At 42.9% G+C, this 16,150-nt stretch overlaps 1 protein-coding gene across 8 annotated transcripts; it reads left to right on the top strand.

The window, feature by feature from the left end:
- The first annotated feature begins 5 nt into the window (after nucleotides 1-5).
- On the top strand, nucleotides 6-15,690 carry STRA8 (stimulated by retinoic acid 8). Of its 8 annotated transcripts, none has more exons than XM_039383982.1 (10): nucleotides 6-40; nucleotides 954-1,151; nucleotides 2,827-2,902; nucleotides 4,331-4,415; nucleotides 4,807-4,959; nucleotides 8,019-8,301; nucleotides 9,541-9,617; nucleotides 10,758-10,802; nucleotides 11,283-11,394; nucleotides 14,883-15,690. In XM_039383982.1, exons 2-10 carry the CDS (start codon nucleotides 1,044-1,046, stop codon nucleotides 14,955-14,957), a joined length of 1,014 nt encoding a protein of 337 aa, XP_039239916.1. In that variant the 5' UTR covers nucleotides 6-40; nucleotides 954-1,043; the 3' UTR covers nucleotides 14,958-15,690. The 8 variants fall into 8 exon arrangements, with proteins under 8 accessions (XP_039239916.1, XP_039239914.1, XP_039239920.1 ...); XM_039383980.1 differs by lacking the exon at nucleotides 6-40 and adding an exon at nucleotides 262-535; XM_039383986.1 differs by lacking the exon at nucleotides 6-40 and adding an exon at nucleotides 262-535 and having other exon boundaries at nucleotides 954-998.
- Nucleotides 15,691-16,150: the final 460 nt, after the last annotated feature.

Consider the following 16,150-nt stretch of genomic DNA (forward strand, 5'->3'; position numbering starts at 1 on the left):
GGCGGGGTGGGGCGGGGCGGGCAGGGCCCGGCCCTGCGCGGTGAGGACTACAGCTCCCAGCATGCCCTGCCCGCCCTCCTTTTCCCGCCTGTTCCCTGCCCCTCTTCCCTCCCCGCCGGAGCTCAGAGCCCGCGTTTTTTCCGCCTTCTGATTGGCCGCCGTCCGGCGCGGCTGCGTCGCGATTGGCCGTTGGCCACGTGTGGCTCATGTTGCCTGGCGCTCGCGGCAGAGGCGCGGCGGCCGAGGGCGGCTCCGGGCGGGGCGGCACCGAGGGACACACCCGTCCCTGCAGAGTCCGGCGGCGCCTCAGGGGTTTCCCCCGGCCGGCCTGTCCCCTCCCGGCTGCGGAAGGAACAGCAGGGGCGGGCCTTCTTACCCCTAGGCTGTACTTGCGGTCGGTAGCGGGGCAGCGGGCATTGGCCTTCCAGTGGCAGGCCGGGAAGGGCTTTCCAGACGGGCGCCTCAGGCTCTGTCAGGCCGGCGGGGCAGCTGCAGCAGGCCTGGCTGCGCCTGGATCTGGCCCTCTTGTGCAAGTGTATGTCTGATATCGTTGCCTGCACAAATGTCACAGTTAATTGGGGAAAAAAATCCAATATTGTAAAGAAGTCTGTCACTTAGTAACATGTGTGGAAGGAGAGGAGTCAGTGTGAAGCCAAGCCCTGGATATTTGATGGAAACGGGGAAGTGTGCAGGAGGTGGGAGGCTAGCTTAAGCTGTGTTGCAGTTTATTGTTAGTGTTTTAGTAAGTAAGATCCCTTTAACAGGCAGGGATCTGTCAGGCAAAGAGAACATTTCAAACTCCATGATTTTCTACACAAAGATGAGCTGGAATGCCCTTGTCAATCAGCCACATATTTTTGTTTGTTTGTTTTGGTCTGACCACTATGCAGGCTGTAAGATTTCTTTTTCTTCACTTAGATATTTATTCAGTATAAATAAATGTTGCATTGCAGCTTTCGGCAGAGACAGCTGGAGACTGTAGGAAGATACATGCCAGAGTGAGTCTCAATCCCCTGACACACCTGTAAGAGGTAGAACACTGTATGGCAAAGCAGCACTTGCCACAGGCACACCACCGGGTTCCTCTGGCAAGACTCTTCAGCAGCTTGCGGGGAAGAGTTTTATCCCAGTCAGACAACTGTGCCTCAAAGGTGCGGAGCAGCGACTACTTCCCTATCCATCACTATAATACATAAGCATGTTCAAACTTAACCAGGTTTAGGTTAAATTTATGAGGATGACCACTGTATCTTAATGGGTGCTGGTGCGTGTGTAACTTCACTACATGCACCTTTCCTGGATCTCTTTAAAGCTGCCAACTCAGCATAAGCAAGTTGTTCAGTTTGTAGTTTCTGGGTCATGGGTTTATCATGTGCCTTGTCTGCACTATTCTTACAGGCTTTTTTGCTGCATTTTTCTAGCTTTGCGTCTTCTTTTATAGTGTTTTGGAAACAAACCAAGGGATCTCATGATGGAGTTATCTTGATTTCACAGCATTTTGCTCTGAAATCAGAATAGTGAGTTTAGGGACAGAAAAAGTTAGAGGGGAGGGAGAAATTCATTCAGCCTCATGAGGCTCTGTCTTCAAGGCACTCTGGAAAAATAAGATCAGGAAAAAAACAACCACCGGTACTGTTTCTTTGTCTATTCTAAACAAAGAAACTATTTAATCAAAATTGTTTATAAAGATGAAATTTACTCAAAATACTACTGAACAGATTGATATTGCTATGCTGGAGGCAGAGAAACATCAGGAGTCTTTTCTCAACCCTGCCACCAATTCATTTGGTTACATTGTTGTTTGGTTACATTTTCCAGTTTGAAAAATGGAGAGGGAATTGTCCTTGTACAGGGCTATGAACATGCCAAATACTTCTATATGAGGCTTGTGCCTGCTCAGGCCCTTAGCTCTCATGTAGGTTGAGGTAAGAGTTTGGTTTCCCATGTTCTGAGCAAGATGCGACTTAAGCTGAAGTCATCATGATCTCAGAAGCCAAAACTAAACTACTACTTCCTTTGCCTAGTCTAAGGAGACTACGTTCACATGCCAATTCTTAAAATTGCTTTTTCATAGTATCATGTGCCGCTTGTGCGACATCAGGGGGTCAAGGAAGTTTAATATCTTGAAAAAGCCTAAATACAGAAGGTCACTTGTATCCTTAGTGTTTAGTGTCTTGCTAAAATATCTGTCGTGAAAGCTCTGCAAGGTAGACATCCCATGTAAGGTGATCATGGATGGTCTCACCACACACGTAAATCTTCAAATATTTTGGAGATGTGTATGTTTAAATGCACTGGTCGTATGTTTTCAGTTATGTCTGGTATAAATGATGGAGTGATGTGCAGCAATGAAGTTATTCCAGTTTACATCAGCTGAGAGTAGAGCATGGCAAAGGCTTCTCCTAGCAAAATTCTCACAGGAAATCATTACTAAAATCTTATGCTTTAAGTTGGTAGGCATCCAACAAGGATTCACAGCATGGTATTTCTGGACATGCTCCAAGAAGAGAATGATCCAAAAAAGACCATTTGCTGATGAAAAAAGATCAGAGTTAAGTAGCAAATGTCTTTGAGACTGGGTGTGATGTGTATGTATTGCATAATATATACAAATATTTATATTCTATGTTGAAGTTTACTATGTTATTATTTTCCCTTTTCATATGTATAAGGGTAGCTGGTGAAACAACATCATTTTTTTCACAGAGACATGGAAATTACTGAAGGTCAAAATGAAGCAAAAGTGAAGAAAAAAATCAAGGCATTTTCAAACATGAATCTAGTTAGAGCAGAGAATAATCAGTTCTGTTTTCTTCTTATGTTTAGTATCAGGTTTTGTGTAAGGCTAAGACATCTATCCAGAAGTTGGAGCAAACCTTGTGTTCTTTGCTGAAGATGAAAGGTAACTATGCAAGTATTTGCTTGGACAAAGTGCCTGCACTTGGTTTTTATGTATTTGTTAAACAGAGACAGATAGGTGCACAGCTGAGGATCACAGCCAACTGTGGCTTTAGTTGTAGCAATAAAGGGGATAGCAAAAAGTCTATCAACCCACTAAGCACTGCATCTCAGAAATCCCCCTCTAACTCAGTGTTTCCTACTCCCTCCCCAGCCTAGGTGCAGAAAGGAAACAAGTATTTCCTGCTATCCCATGGCAGCAGGCCTGAGTGCCCTTGGCACACTGCTGCCGATTTGCCCCCAGCAGGTGTGGCCTGGTGTGGGTCCCCATGCTGGATCCTTAGGCTCTCACTAAGGAGCCTCACTCGCTGTGGGAGCATGTGTGCTCCTCCCGGCCGCAGCAATGTGGTGCAGTGCGAGTCACAGCCGTCAGGAGCACCCAGCGGTGTGAGAGCTTGAACTGCAGGCTCTGGTGTGAGGTAGGATTTCCTAGTGTAGGAAATGGAAGCCTCTGATTAAGAGTTTACTCTGATAAAAATGGCTAAGAGAGATGGTACAGTTTTGTTTTCTTTCCGCTTGATGGGTCATCTTCATGCCCTCCTCTGTCACAGCCTGTGACACGCGGGTCAGCATGTGCTGTCAGCAGCTGAGGCAGTTCCTGCTGTGGGGCTTCACACCCTCAACAATGAGCCTTCTGTTTACTGATGCTGGCCACTGCCTCCACTGGCAGCAAGTAGGACTAAGGGCGTATAGGGTAGAGGCTTTGGACATATTTTTTTGTCCCTTCAAGTGTCCAAATTCTTGTCAGCCAGAAGAAAAAAATTGCTGTTTATGCAACTTGCACCTCCAATAATTTACATCAATTAGAAGTCTCAGTGCTTACAATGAACAGTCTTATCTGAAACCACATCTTTGGATGACCCGTAAAAGTCAGTCATAGGTAGAAAGAATATTTTGACAGAGCAAAACTGAAGGGATCACAAGCAGTGAGGCTGGCCAAGCGGAGCTTGGAGGCAAGCTTCCCCTTGTATTGACTTGCATGTATGTAAAATTCATACTGCTTGTGGTAATCACAGCTTGGATGTCAGGGTTTTTTACATGCAATTCGTTCATTATATGGTAATCACAAAATACTGTATTGACTAGTGCATGCCTGAACTTTGATTTGCTTGTTGTTTTCACCATCAGTTCTGTCAGATCAGTGTTAGGAACAAGGCGTTGATTCTAAGTTCCTCAGTGTTCATAACCTCCCAATGATGCTAGTCACATTGTAGGAGAGGCAGAGATTTCTTCTTTCACATTATTTTCCCTCATGAAAAGCTCTGGCTCATGAAGAACCAGTTATTGAAAATACTCTGTTTGGTTGGGGCTGAGGGTGAGTGAGAAGTCAAAAGTGCCACTGATGTAACAGTAACCTTTCTGCTGACAACAGAGAGCTACAGTCTGGAGGATGGGAACCCATCCAGCTTGGAGGAAATCAGGGAGGAATATGTCAAGAGGCAATTCAGCAATCACAGGTAAGGGCTTATACCAGTCAAGAAAAGATGATAATACTTTGCACTTGCTTCCATCCCAGCATCTCTGAACCTCTTTGTCATTGTTACTGTATTTCCAAGCAGAGGTCTTTCATCATGAGAAAAGGATGAAGAGATTTCCCTTGGACCCCTGTAATCCCATGTAGTACACAAACATTCTAAGCATGTTGTTGGTCTCATTTCCAGTCAGTGCTTTTATTTTCTTTCCCTTCTATATAGCTGATCTCCACCAAGGACTTCTCATTCTCCTGCAAAGCAAAAGAAGGAGGGAAAAGCTGGCTTGGGAAGAATGGCCCTGGACTCTGGAGTGACCATGACAGGGGTCCAGTTAAGAAATTGTTCATGTAGCTTTTTTCTTTTGTGTTCTTTCCAGCATTACATCAGCCTCAGAAGACGTGAGTGAAAGTGACTCTGCCATCTGGTATTTGATTCAAGAATGTGAAAAACAAACACTGGAAGAAGATGGGAAGCCAGAACTGATCCAGTTTTCAGACTCTTCTTCCCCAGATCTAGTGGAATTTGAACGGTAAGTGCACCCCACATTTCCTTCAGTTTTTCAACTTGTTTGCATTAACACTGTGCATTGAGGCGCTGCTGTTCATACAGCCCTGCTGGAGCCTGAATCTGCCTTGCAGAAGACTTGTGCCAGCAACTTTGGCCCTGCTGGTGATGGAGCTGATCACTTCCCAAGTCCTTTACCTGTGACTTGCATGTGAATGAACTCTCAGCATCATAGCAGTCCCCAGCTTTCAGGCCCTGGTAAATCCCTGAGGATTTTTCACCCCTTCTCAAGAAAAAGAAGAAAATTTCTTTCAACTGTTTCAGTCCCTGTGTGGCCACGCTTTACCACTGTCCATAGGACTTTCAGAGTACAATGGAACATACTTGCTAACAGTAGTGCTTTAACAGGCAAGCTCAGGTGAAATAGGAGGTTATTAATCCAGGATGATTTATGCAGGTGTGTGTCCCTGTTTGTTTGTGGTATCAGTACCCCCATAAAGTTGTATCCCTGCAATGGGGCTAGATTTTAGGAATGTAGGAATTGCTACACCAGATGAAATTGTCAGGAGTCTAGCTGTATGTGTTCTAGGGAGGTACAGGAACCAGAGGCAGAGCATAGTTTCCCCTACAGTGATGCTCATCCTGCCTCTAATAGCATTGTTATGAGAAGCTTGAACACTGTTGCCCCTTCCCAAAATAGACCCTTAGCTGTTTGCAGCTTGGAATACTTTTTTAGTGGGATCAGAGCAGGCTAAGGCTGCATTCAACTAAGGAAGATCTTGTTGTTCTCAGCCTGCAGGCTGCAGAATAGTGGTGGTCTGGAAGATACCAGAAACCATTCCTCAGAATGTCTGCAACACCGGGGAGGAGGGGAACCTAAACTCTTGCATGTGTGTTACTAGTGGGTGTGAGTCCATAACCCCCTCTAGGATCAGCTCCCTAAGTGCCTGATGCAGGACCTAAAAATCAAAGACCACTGTTCTCCTGTCAGTGGTCCATTATTTTAGCCAGAGATTGTAATGGTTTTTTTCAAAGTTATTAATATCTTAAAACTGAGTATGTTATACACCACGTTCTTCCCCTTCCCCTAGTCAGACAGCACTAGGAGGTTTTATCTTGCTTTTCCAACAGGATGATTATTTGATTGTAAAGATATGAGAAATAGATGAATGTGTAATCTATCCTGTACCATCAAGCAGTCAAGTTCACCCTAACCATTCCAGAGTTAAGAACATGCAGTGCAGAAGAATCCACATCTAGCATCCTCTTCCACAGCATCGCCACCACAAACAAACACTTCCGCAGTTCCTTTTCTTTTGCTTCAAACTGCTGCTTATTTCTAAAATTCCCTTGGATCGTCGTGTTTTTCATCAAATGGAGCCTGCAGCTGTGCCAGCAGATGGCACCAGCCTCCCACTACAGCTCCTTTTTTTTTTTGCTCCTGTGAGAATCGGAGGTGCCTGTAGTAAGGTATCGTTTACAAGACCTTGAAATGTGCTGAATCAAGATTTTCAGGGTTAGAAAGCTCTGCTTCCTCAAAGACTGCATGACAGAGCTGTAAACACCTGACTTTCCCATTCTTCACTGACAAGGTAGACCAGGGCCTGTACTGTGTGAACTCTGGCTCTTGCCCTGTAGTCTTATGGCATGTTGCGTTTGGTTCATAGCTAATTCTTGTCAAAAAACGATCTTTTATAACAGGTATAAAACAACAGGGACTCTTCAGCAAAGAAAATAGCAGTCTTTTGGTGATTGTTGAATCACATTATTTGGGCAGCATCAGAAATGCTTTGAGCTTCAACAGGCTGAGTTTTCTCCCCATGTCCACCAGCAGGAGCTACACTGGTAGGACTGCGCGGTACTCTGTCCAGTGCAAAATGTGTCCGGTGCAAAACTCTTTCCAGTTGGGAAGGAAATAGTTGAGTTCTGCTTCAAGCTTAATTTCTTTAGCAGAGCAGTCCAATGGTGATTCATATTCTTCTGCCTGAGAAACTCCAGATCCTTTGTTTGGAGCTGGATATCCAGAAACCTTAGTGAGTGAAATACCTTACATGAGAACGTTTATTCCCCTTCCAGTATTTTGTCTCCAACAATGGTGAACAATACTCCAGAGTATGGAAACGAGTTTAAACATGCTTATGTGTGTGTACAAAATTATCTTGCCAGTATTGGATTACTGGAACAAATATTTAAAAATAGTAAAGAAAAGACTAAACTCTTTTGAGTTACTTTATCATGCAATACTGTTCAGTTAATCAGGAAATGTGCTCATTTGTGAATCATTTTGAGCCCAAACGTAGTAAAAATGCCTGCTGTTTATAGAACTCTTGTTTGTACTCCTTTGATTTTGTTATTTTCATTTGAGAAGCTCTAAGCATTTAATTAATGTAAATTAACCTTCAGTGTTGCTTTCTGAAGTAGACATTATTATCCTTGGTTCACTGTGCCACACAGTGCTAACAGTACAAGCAGGCTTGTTCTGAGATTTAGTGACTGGGTTGAAATTATGACACGTTCCACTACCAGTTTCACTGCAGACTGCTTAGAATTCAGTCTTAGGGATGCATTTCCTCAGATGTAAAATGCAGGAAATTTAGCTCCCATGCTTAAGTCAGAGCATCCAGACCTGGGGTAGTCTCCTTCTGTCTGCATGTACAAGTACCTAACACCTCAGACAGGGCTTTAAAGTGTAGCGCAACGCCAGTAAGTGTCTAAAAAGTGACTTGCAGTGCAAAAGGCTCAGAATACAAAGGCAAGTAGCTGAAAATTGATTAAACTCCAGAATGAGGTCTGCCTGTGCAACAAGTACAACCTGCAGTGCCTGGAGCTTTTGTTGTGAGGCAGTCCTGCTGAAGCTGTGGCTGGAGCCTGTTTTTTGCAGATGAAATCTTGGCAGAACAGAGTTGCTAAAATCTTCAAACAGTGTTGGGCAATCTTCAATAATTGTATGAAGTCTTAGAGGGGGGAGTCAGTGAAGCAGTTACGAATCAGAGCTACTCCTACTACCCACTCTCCTGCTGATTTTCAGTAGATGGCTGCCTCATAGCCTGCTCTTAAGAGATGCTCCCTTTCCTTTCATTCCAGATACCTGTATTTTTATAAGCATACAATGGACCTACTGATAGAGCATGGAATTGTTTGCACTGGAGAAGTGCCTCTTCCTGAGGTCTCCACAGCTATTTCCCATTTCTGGCAAGAGCTTTCTGAAGAAAGCAGGGACAGCATCTTGCAGTACTGTAGTCAGAGAGATTTCCTCGTGGATTCCAAGGCTTCTGGCCAAGAGCCTGCATGCACTGAAGGGAGCGTGAGGGACAGCGGAGGTAACAGTGAGGAAGCCAGTGGTTCCTCAGTCTCCACACCAGAGGAAGTAAGTGCTCAGTAACATACATAGTCTGCCTCTGAAACTCCAGGCCTTCAGATACTAATTGGCTCTGCAGCTTTTAATTGAAAACATACAGTAGTTGTGACTAAGCTTTCTCAAGACCACCTGAATGCATAAGTGGAGACAATAAGCAGTCTTTGAGTAAATGTCTGCACCAACTTTTCTCTTGATAAGATACATAGCAAGCTATAGGAGTGCAGTGGTAGTAACCCTGTGCTGAGTAACAGCTAAATTTACTCATAATTTGCTCCAGGGGCAGGGAGCAAGAACAAGAGTTCCTGTGCTCTGCAAACTCTCTGAGAAGCGCAGAAGATCAAAATTCAGAAGGAATACCCAGTTTGCCAAGGCCTGCTGTGTTTTGGGTTGGGTGGGGTTTTTTCATCAAAGCGCTTGGTAGCAAAGAGACCAGTTCAAATGGTACAGGGCCAATGACTGCCTGTACCATGCACCTCTGCAGAGCCAAGAAGCCAGTGATTGAGTAGACCATGGCATTTGTTAAAAAGAGATTGATGACATGGATTAAATAACTGCTAATTCTTTAGAAATGGTTCCTGGAGCACTGATTGCTGAAGCAACTAGCTGCTCAAAGAGATATGTGTCATTTTATTAGCTGCAACAGAGGGACAGATGTCTACCTTTAGCATATAAGGAAATTGCATTGATAAGTTCTTTTTGAGTCACAGGACACAACTCATATTGCTTGTTGCCTTAGGAAATGTCATGGGGATGTTGCATGTACAGCACTTTCTGGCACAGAAAATGTGTGAACTGCATTATGGCAGAGTGAACTAATGAGCTTATTAGTCTGTCACAGGGAGCATCTAAACTCCTTTGTGAAATAGAATCAGATTTGGAGAGACTGGCTGGTACAGCTGAGATCTCCAGCCATAAGCAGCAGTCCATGGTCAAGCCTCAAAAGCACTGATACAATTCATGGGTTTTACTGATTTTTTTGGGAGATGTAATATTAAGTCTAATTCCAAGAGGTTGAAGCACAGGCTTAAGGGAATGGACCTTCACCTTGTGTTCTTAGTCATGAAATACAGTTATTCCTTATTATTCCTGTCTCCACAAAACCTCTTGGTTTACTCTAGCTGTAAACGTACCTATTAAATATAAAGAAAGAATATCATGTTTTTAAAGACTTTACTATTAAAAATTATGCCCTAGGTAAAAGTTTTAGGTGGCTGGATATGTTGACATCTGAAGTGATTTCTCTGCTAGGTAATGTTTGAAGATGCATTTGATGTTGCTGCTGGTTTCCTTGACAGAAGCAAGACTCAGGGAATGTCTAGCCAGAGGTAAATTACAAAGTTACCCCTTTTGGTAAACGCAGTAAGTTAACAGCCCACCGTCAATACTTCACAGCAAGTGTTCTGTGGAGTAAGACAATAGCCTACCTCTCTTTTTTGTGCCTAATTTTTAGTAAATGGTTAGAATGGCAGCCTCCAGCAACTGTGCTCACAATAATACTTCCTTTTAAGGTGCAAAAGTGAAATGACTAATGGTCATTTAAAGTAGAATCAGTATGAATCACTTATTAAGAGCAGCCTGTCACTTCAGGATAACTGAGGCCCTTCTGATTTTCTTCACCACTCTGCAGAGCTTTCCATTTTTTCAAGTTACAATACTTTGTAATGTTTTCCTTTTCACTCTCTCACTTACCAGATCTGTGAGGACCATGAGGCATTCCCTGCATAGATCAGCTAATCATAAACTGTACTCTTATTTAATGAGACAAAAATGATAATTTTTTAACATTTTCTCCCTTAGCTTTTTCAACTACCCTAATTCAGTCACAAACAGGCGATTAGGTTTAAGTATGGTTGACCTGAACAGTAACACCAAAGAAACACAGGGCCTATTAAATAATATCTCTTTCCTCTTCAGGTCAGATGAGTTACCTTGAAGAGAACATGTCAAATACAAAGCTGGCACTGTCTTTGATTTTTCCCAGTAGACCAAAGAAAGAAAATGGTTGCTTTCTTCGAGAGGAAAATCACTTTATGACTCATCTTTTATGTATTCTTGCTACTTAGTCTTCGTTAGGATTGTTTCTCTTTGCAAATAGTGTTTTTAATCTGTGAGGGGTTTAATTCCATTTTCTACTTATATTTCTACATTTAGAGGGCTCTTTAGTCTGAATCTCTTTCTTTCACCACCGTTCCAGATTGCACTTTCAGAAGAGAATGAATTAAAATAAGGTTGTTTTGGCTGTTGATCAGAATATACATGAATGGATAAAAAAAGCTTAACAAACATTTATCTATTAAATAACATTTATTAGGTCACAACTGCCGTTTGCATTTAAAATAAGATTAAATATTTCTTAATACTGCAATGTGTTGCCATCATCTTTACAGTCTGTTTTAGGTCCCAAATCATATTAGTATTTCAATAGTCAACATTTATCCTGTTCCCTCCCTTGTAATTCTGGACAGAGGTGTGATGGCAGAACTTTGTAAAATCCCAGGAAGAATACAGAGGTAAGGTCCAGAATGAATAGCTTAGCTTTTTGCCACAGTTACCTGAGTACAAACCTACATGTCATTTCATCACCACAGGTTACTTCATTCACTCAAAAACTTTACAAAAGAAGTTCTGAACAACCCTACAAAATACACTACCCAATAACCATAGTTGCTCTCTGTTTTAATGGATATATACTTTCCCCCAAAACAATGTTACTAAAGCTGTCATGTATCAGTGGATCTATTTGTTGTGACACTGGTTTCTTGAATTGCTGTTCTCTGTTCTTGCATGTTGTCCTTGCATTTGTTAGATAGTATCTCATGAATGCATCCACCACCACTCCTCTCTGCCCTGCTTGGCTATTGTCTTTAACATCGGAATCATCTTGAAAACAATTTGAATTTTTTTTTTTTAATTTATAAGTAAAATGTGGAGGAGAGAAAGTAAAGAGAAGGGAAGAGGAAATTAAATACACTATCTGGTTCTATTTTCAGTTCAGCAATTGCAAGCTGCAATTCTGATAATCCAGAGGATCACCACAGACTCTATCTGCTGGTCACTGGCTTCCTAAAACGCCTCTTCTTTGCTAATACACAGTTTTTCCAGGTAAGCCTTGCCAAAGGATTCCTTATAGAAGGAGCAATGTATTTCTGTCAGTATCAGAAAGGGATTTCTGTATTCTGTGCTTCTGATCATATTGTCCAGAATGATTACAAATAAGAACTTGGGGTTCATCACTTCAGATGTGTCAGTAGGATTGCCTTTGTAAGAAGCAAAGTGTGAGAGGTTATTATTGCTTTGAATATTATTCAAAATGGCAAATGACATGAGGAATTTTAAATTTTTTTTTTATTATTTTTTGCATGAAAGTTCCTTGTGGAAAAGCTTGAGTGATCTCCTCTGAGCAGGCAAAGCTCACTTTGCAGTTCTCCATTAACCCCCAGCTGCTTCGTTCTGAGCTCAGTATGACCCACCTTCATCTGGGTGCCAGGTTCCCTACTCTGAGACCTCTACTGGCAGGCCTTAGGAGCAGGGTATCTGTGTTCTTGAAAGAGCTGATAAGCAGTTCCTGAGCTGCCTCTTGACTTCAGCCTACTGTTGCAGGTTTGCTGAGCCAACAAGTCCTTGTGTTTGCAGCGTTCTTCCTCCCGTTCTTATCTTCCTGCCAAGGAGGTGGCTCAGAGCTTGCACGTGGGTGAAGAACCAAAAGATATCCCTCAGCCAGAGCATGCTTGTTTTGGTTCAGAGTCAACTGTGCCTCCACAGTAGCCATTGGTTTGCTAGTTTCTATTGCCTAGCTCCCACCCAATCTCTGGTACTTGAACAGATGCTCCTTTGAATGAAAACAGAGGATTTGTGATGAGGGATAGTTGTAACAGAAAACAAAGCAAAAACTTGTGCTGCACCACTATCTGAATCTACAGTGACTGCTGAGTGCCATTTGGTTCCTCCATCTCAGGGAGACAGTAGCACTAGATGAGGTATAGAGAATGCCAGCAGGCACAGCAAAGACATTGAACAGGAACTTTAGAGTAGGACTTTTCTACGAAAAAAAGACTGAGGGGTACTGCAAGACCATTTTGTTCCTGCACGGTGTGGATTTGGTACACAGAATGATTATTCATTGTGTCTAACACCAGAAGAACTAGAAAGCACACAATAAAATGAACAAACAACATGTTAAAAACACTTACATTTACAAATTACCAGATTTAATTCCAGGGGCATCAATCCATGGGCAATTGCTAAATCTGAAGGTCCAAATACAACTTCCAGCTCAGGAGGCCCTCACAGCAGCTTGCTGTAATGTAGGAGCCTATATTGTGAAACAGAGCACACTGTGTGTGCAGTCCTTGCACTTTTTGTCTAAACTTCCGCTCCTGGCCATTGTCAGAGACCAGGCACTGATCTACGCAGCTCTTTGGTCTGTGAATTTCTATGTTCTGCATAAGGGCAGAGCTCTTCTTGTGTTTATGTAAATGACCATGAACTGAACAGGCCTAGAAAAGAAAGAAAAGCTTTAGGCAAGATATGGTATTTTCCAGTTTTAAATTTCTTTTGTGAGTGTCATGCCTGGCATGGTCTCATTTTGTCCTTCTTGGTGCTGCATCATTGAGCCCAAGTCCATTTCACAGCTCCCAGATGAGGTGGTATGGGAAGAGGTAGTGTCTCTTTCAAGGCCCATTTAAAATAAGACTAGGAGAATGGGAGCAATGGGAAGACAGGCAGCAAAAGAACCCAAAGTACTGCAAATTGGCAGTTGACTGTACTCTGTGGGTCCAAAAGGAAATAAAAGGCTGCACACACTTCTTTCATGCAGGAACTTTTAGTCGTCTGTGATAAGACAACAAAAAGGGAGTTTTAGCGGAAATCACCAAGGCTAAATAATGTGAAGGTCATGATCTGTTTTGATTTAGACTGCAGTACAGCACATCTAGACAGTGCTGCCAAGAGGCAAAAAAAAAATGACTGACAAGATATTTTTTGTTTTGAGAGCAGAAATTTGGATCCATCTCAAAGCAAACAGATTGAGACAGTTATGACAGTGGTTGCAGAGCAGGGATAGAAGATGTTCCAGCTAGCTTGAAACACACCAACTCAGGCAGCAGCAGAGAGATCAGTATAGGCTACTCACCTTGCCCCAGAATTTGGGCCACTCAGAGCATCAGAGACTCCTGGACTTAACAGGGAAAGGAACCCGTCCTGCTTACCTTATGGGTATGACTGAACCCCTGCAGACCATTCCCCTTCCCTTGAAATGGTACCTGTGCTGGCGCTATGCTAGCCCAGGAGTTTGGACAGTGCTGGGATACATTATCTCAAGGTTAAAGTCCCGCTACACTGTGCACACACCTTGTAGAAGATACAGGGGTGGGTAGCAGGTACAGTAAGTACTAAAGTAAGGTGTGTGATGTGCATCCGACTGAAATACAAAAGGCAGCCTATGGTCTCCTTTCCTTTCATCTGCAGAGCTGATGAGGTGATGGGTTTTATTGCTGGTCATTCATGCCAGTGCTATGTTATGCCATTTCTAGTAAACTTTACAGGTACAAAGTACTGCTGTTGGATTGTGTATGGTCACTGTTTTGTAGCCACAGAGCTACTGAGCACAGCTCCTCTTGAGCTGCTGCTCTGGCTCTCAAGGCTGCCAAGGGCATGCACCCCACTGGTATAAAAAACTTCAGAAGGACTTGCACAAGATAAGGGAGGCAATAATTTGGACAAGGAAAGGGAGAGCTCTTAAAAGGGTGGTGATGCAAAAATAAGAACAGGAGCATGCTTCCGTGGTACATGATAGAGAAATATTTCTGAACTTGAGATTAGTTAAGCAATCTTGTCATTTTTCAAGAGCTGTTGTCTTAAGGTCACATCATAAGAGAAGCTTAGCAGCAAAGGCGGTAAAGAATTAATTTAGACTGAGGTCCAAAGGTTTTGCCTAAATGAAAGTCAGTGGGTTTTTTTCTAAATAGTACTGAGCACCTTTGTGTCTTCAAAGGAACACTTTCTTTTAAAATTATGGATTTTAGATGAGTCACTTGACAAGCAAGTGGGATTTAGTGCTCCTTAAGCTATACATTTTTAAACAGCACCTATTTTTAAAAGCAGTCTTTCCCTAAAGAGTCCTGCATCAATACAGAAGATGGACTAGAGGGACTGCAAGCATGAACACTTTCATCTTCCAGACTTTGATTTCTCAAGAGCCGCTTATTCTCTGTAAGCTGGTGAAAGAGAAGACCACTTCCTTCTGTTGCTAAAAGTGGAGCAAAGCCTGAAGTAGGTAGAAGTTAAGGCCTCAAGAAGCTCTCATATCTTCAGAGCCTGTTGTGTGACACACTTGCTATCACAATCAGTAACAGCTGTCTAAATGACAGAGAGTGGAGCCTGGTGATTTCAAAAGGAAATTGGTTGAAAATCTGAGCCATTCTTCATCAGGCATCTCAGGCACTTGACAAGTGCTGGTTGCTGATTCAGAGAGGAGGGAGGGCTCACAGTACAGTAGCTGACACATCAGCTCTTAACCAAACCACTGTATATTTGAAACACAATCAACTCCACTGGTTTTTAATCCTGCTTGACTTGGGGGGGGCTTTCAGGAAGAAGATCTTCCATACGATTATGAGACTGTGATGCTGAGGTGCACTGAGACCTTCGATGATGAAGATTTCTAAACAGTACCTCTCTTTGCTAATGTTTTGCCAAGCAGTGCCAGGTACACCAGGCACGTGAAGAGGCTTCACCTCCTTCAGTGAAGCACTTCTCTGAGCAGTGCGTGGAGACACTGTGTTGAAGTGGTTTGTTACCATTGACTTCTCCTTCCCTCATTAGTACTTCTTGATATATCAGTTGAGTAATTTATACTTTTTAAAAGTCTTAAAGGTTTTAGCTATTTATTATATCTTAATAAATGTTTTTATCCATCACTATTTAATGTTAAATCTCGCCTCACAAATAAACTGAGGCATGTACAGTTAAGTGACCTTGCCTAGCATAACCTGTGGAAGAGCAGCAGAGAGGCCACATCAGTGGCAGCCTGCACACTACCATAGGATGCAAGTCTCAAACTGCAACCTGTAAAAATCACCACCCTGACAGTGATTACTTTTCTGGTGCTGTTTTTTAGCTTGGGCTGACAAGGAAAGATGGATTTCCTCACAAAGAGTGGGATGAGGCTCTTCTGTCTCTTTATGAGGACAGCAGCAGTGGGCACCCACTCCCAAATCACCCAGAAAAGTGCAGGCACAATAATACACTTTGGATTATTTACTTTTGAAAAGTGTGTAAAGCTGAGTGATCAGCCCTGTGCTCTTCTTCCATATCTAATTCTTTGATGAGTAGTGCTGCTCAAATAGTGTCTTAGAATTAATGTGCTGTGAAAATGAATAAAATCCTTCACATCTCAGAGCTACCATTAAAGGCTATTCTGCAGACTTGAACAAATTGTGTTCTGATAGTGATTATGTTGAAGTCATGCTAACAGCCATCACAAACAGAAAGGATAGAAGTTTTATTTTAAAACCTAAACTAAAGCTGGCACGCCCAGGTATCGATTGGTCTTCAGCAGCCAGGCTTTTAGACTGAACCCAAGAGGGCTGGGCTGTTGCCCAGCATTGCCTTGGTGCATAAAAGATGATACATTCAGGCAAACACACAGGAGCCTAGTACTGAAGTACAAGGGAAGAATAAGGGCTACAGAGGCCCTTCTATCCCTGCAGTTGAGGCTGTGATAGCACTCCATGGTGGATGTTTGCTAAGCTGCTGTCTTTTAAATTGGGGGTGGAGGGGTCCTGTTTGGGTTTAAGAGCCCTTCGGAGTTCTCCAGCCCTTCGGAGTTCTCTGCAATAAAGTCTCCCCTGAGCCTCCT

This window comes from Pipra filicauda, unplaced genomic scaffold (assembly GCF_003945595.2).
Source record: "Pipra filicauda isolate LSUMZ 115617 unplaced genomic scaffold, ASM394559v2 scaffold334_size1588553_pilon, whole genome shotgun sequence".
Taxonomy (NCBI): Eukaryota; Metazoa; Chordata; class Aves; order Passeriformes; family Pipridae; genus Pipra; species Pipra filicauda.

Coding starts and splice junctions, on each gene's coding strand:
- STRA8 (XM_039383982.1), top strand. CDS start 1,044: ATGGCAAAGCAGCACTTGCCACAGGCACACCACCGGGTTCCTCTGGCA. Junction 4,960..8,018: donor GATCTAGTGGAATTTGAACG/GTAAGTGCACCC, acceptor CTTTCATTCCAG/ATACCTGTATTTTTATAAGC. Junction 8,302..9,540: donor CAGTCTCCACACCAGAGGAA/GTAAGTGCTCAG, acceptor TTTCTCTGCTAG/GTAATGTTTGAAGATGCATT.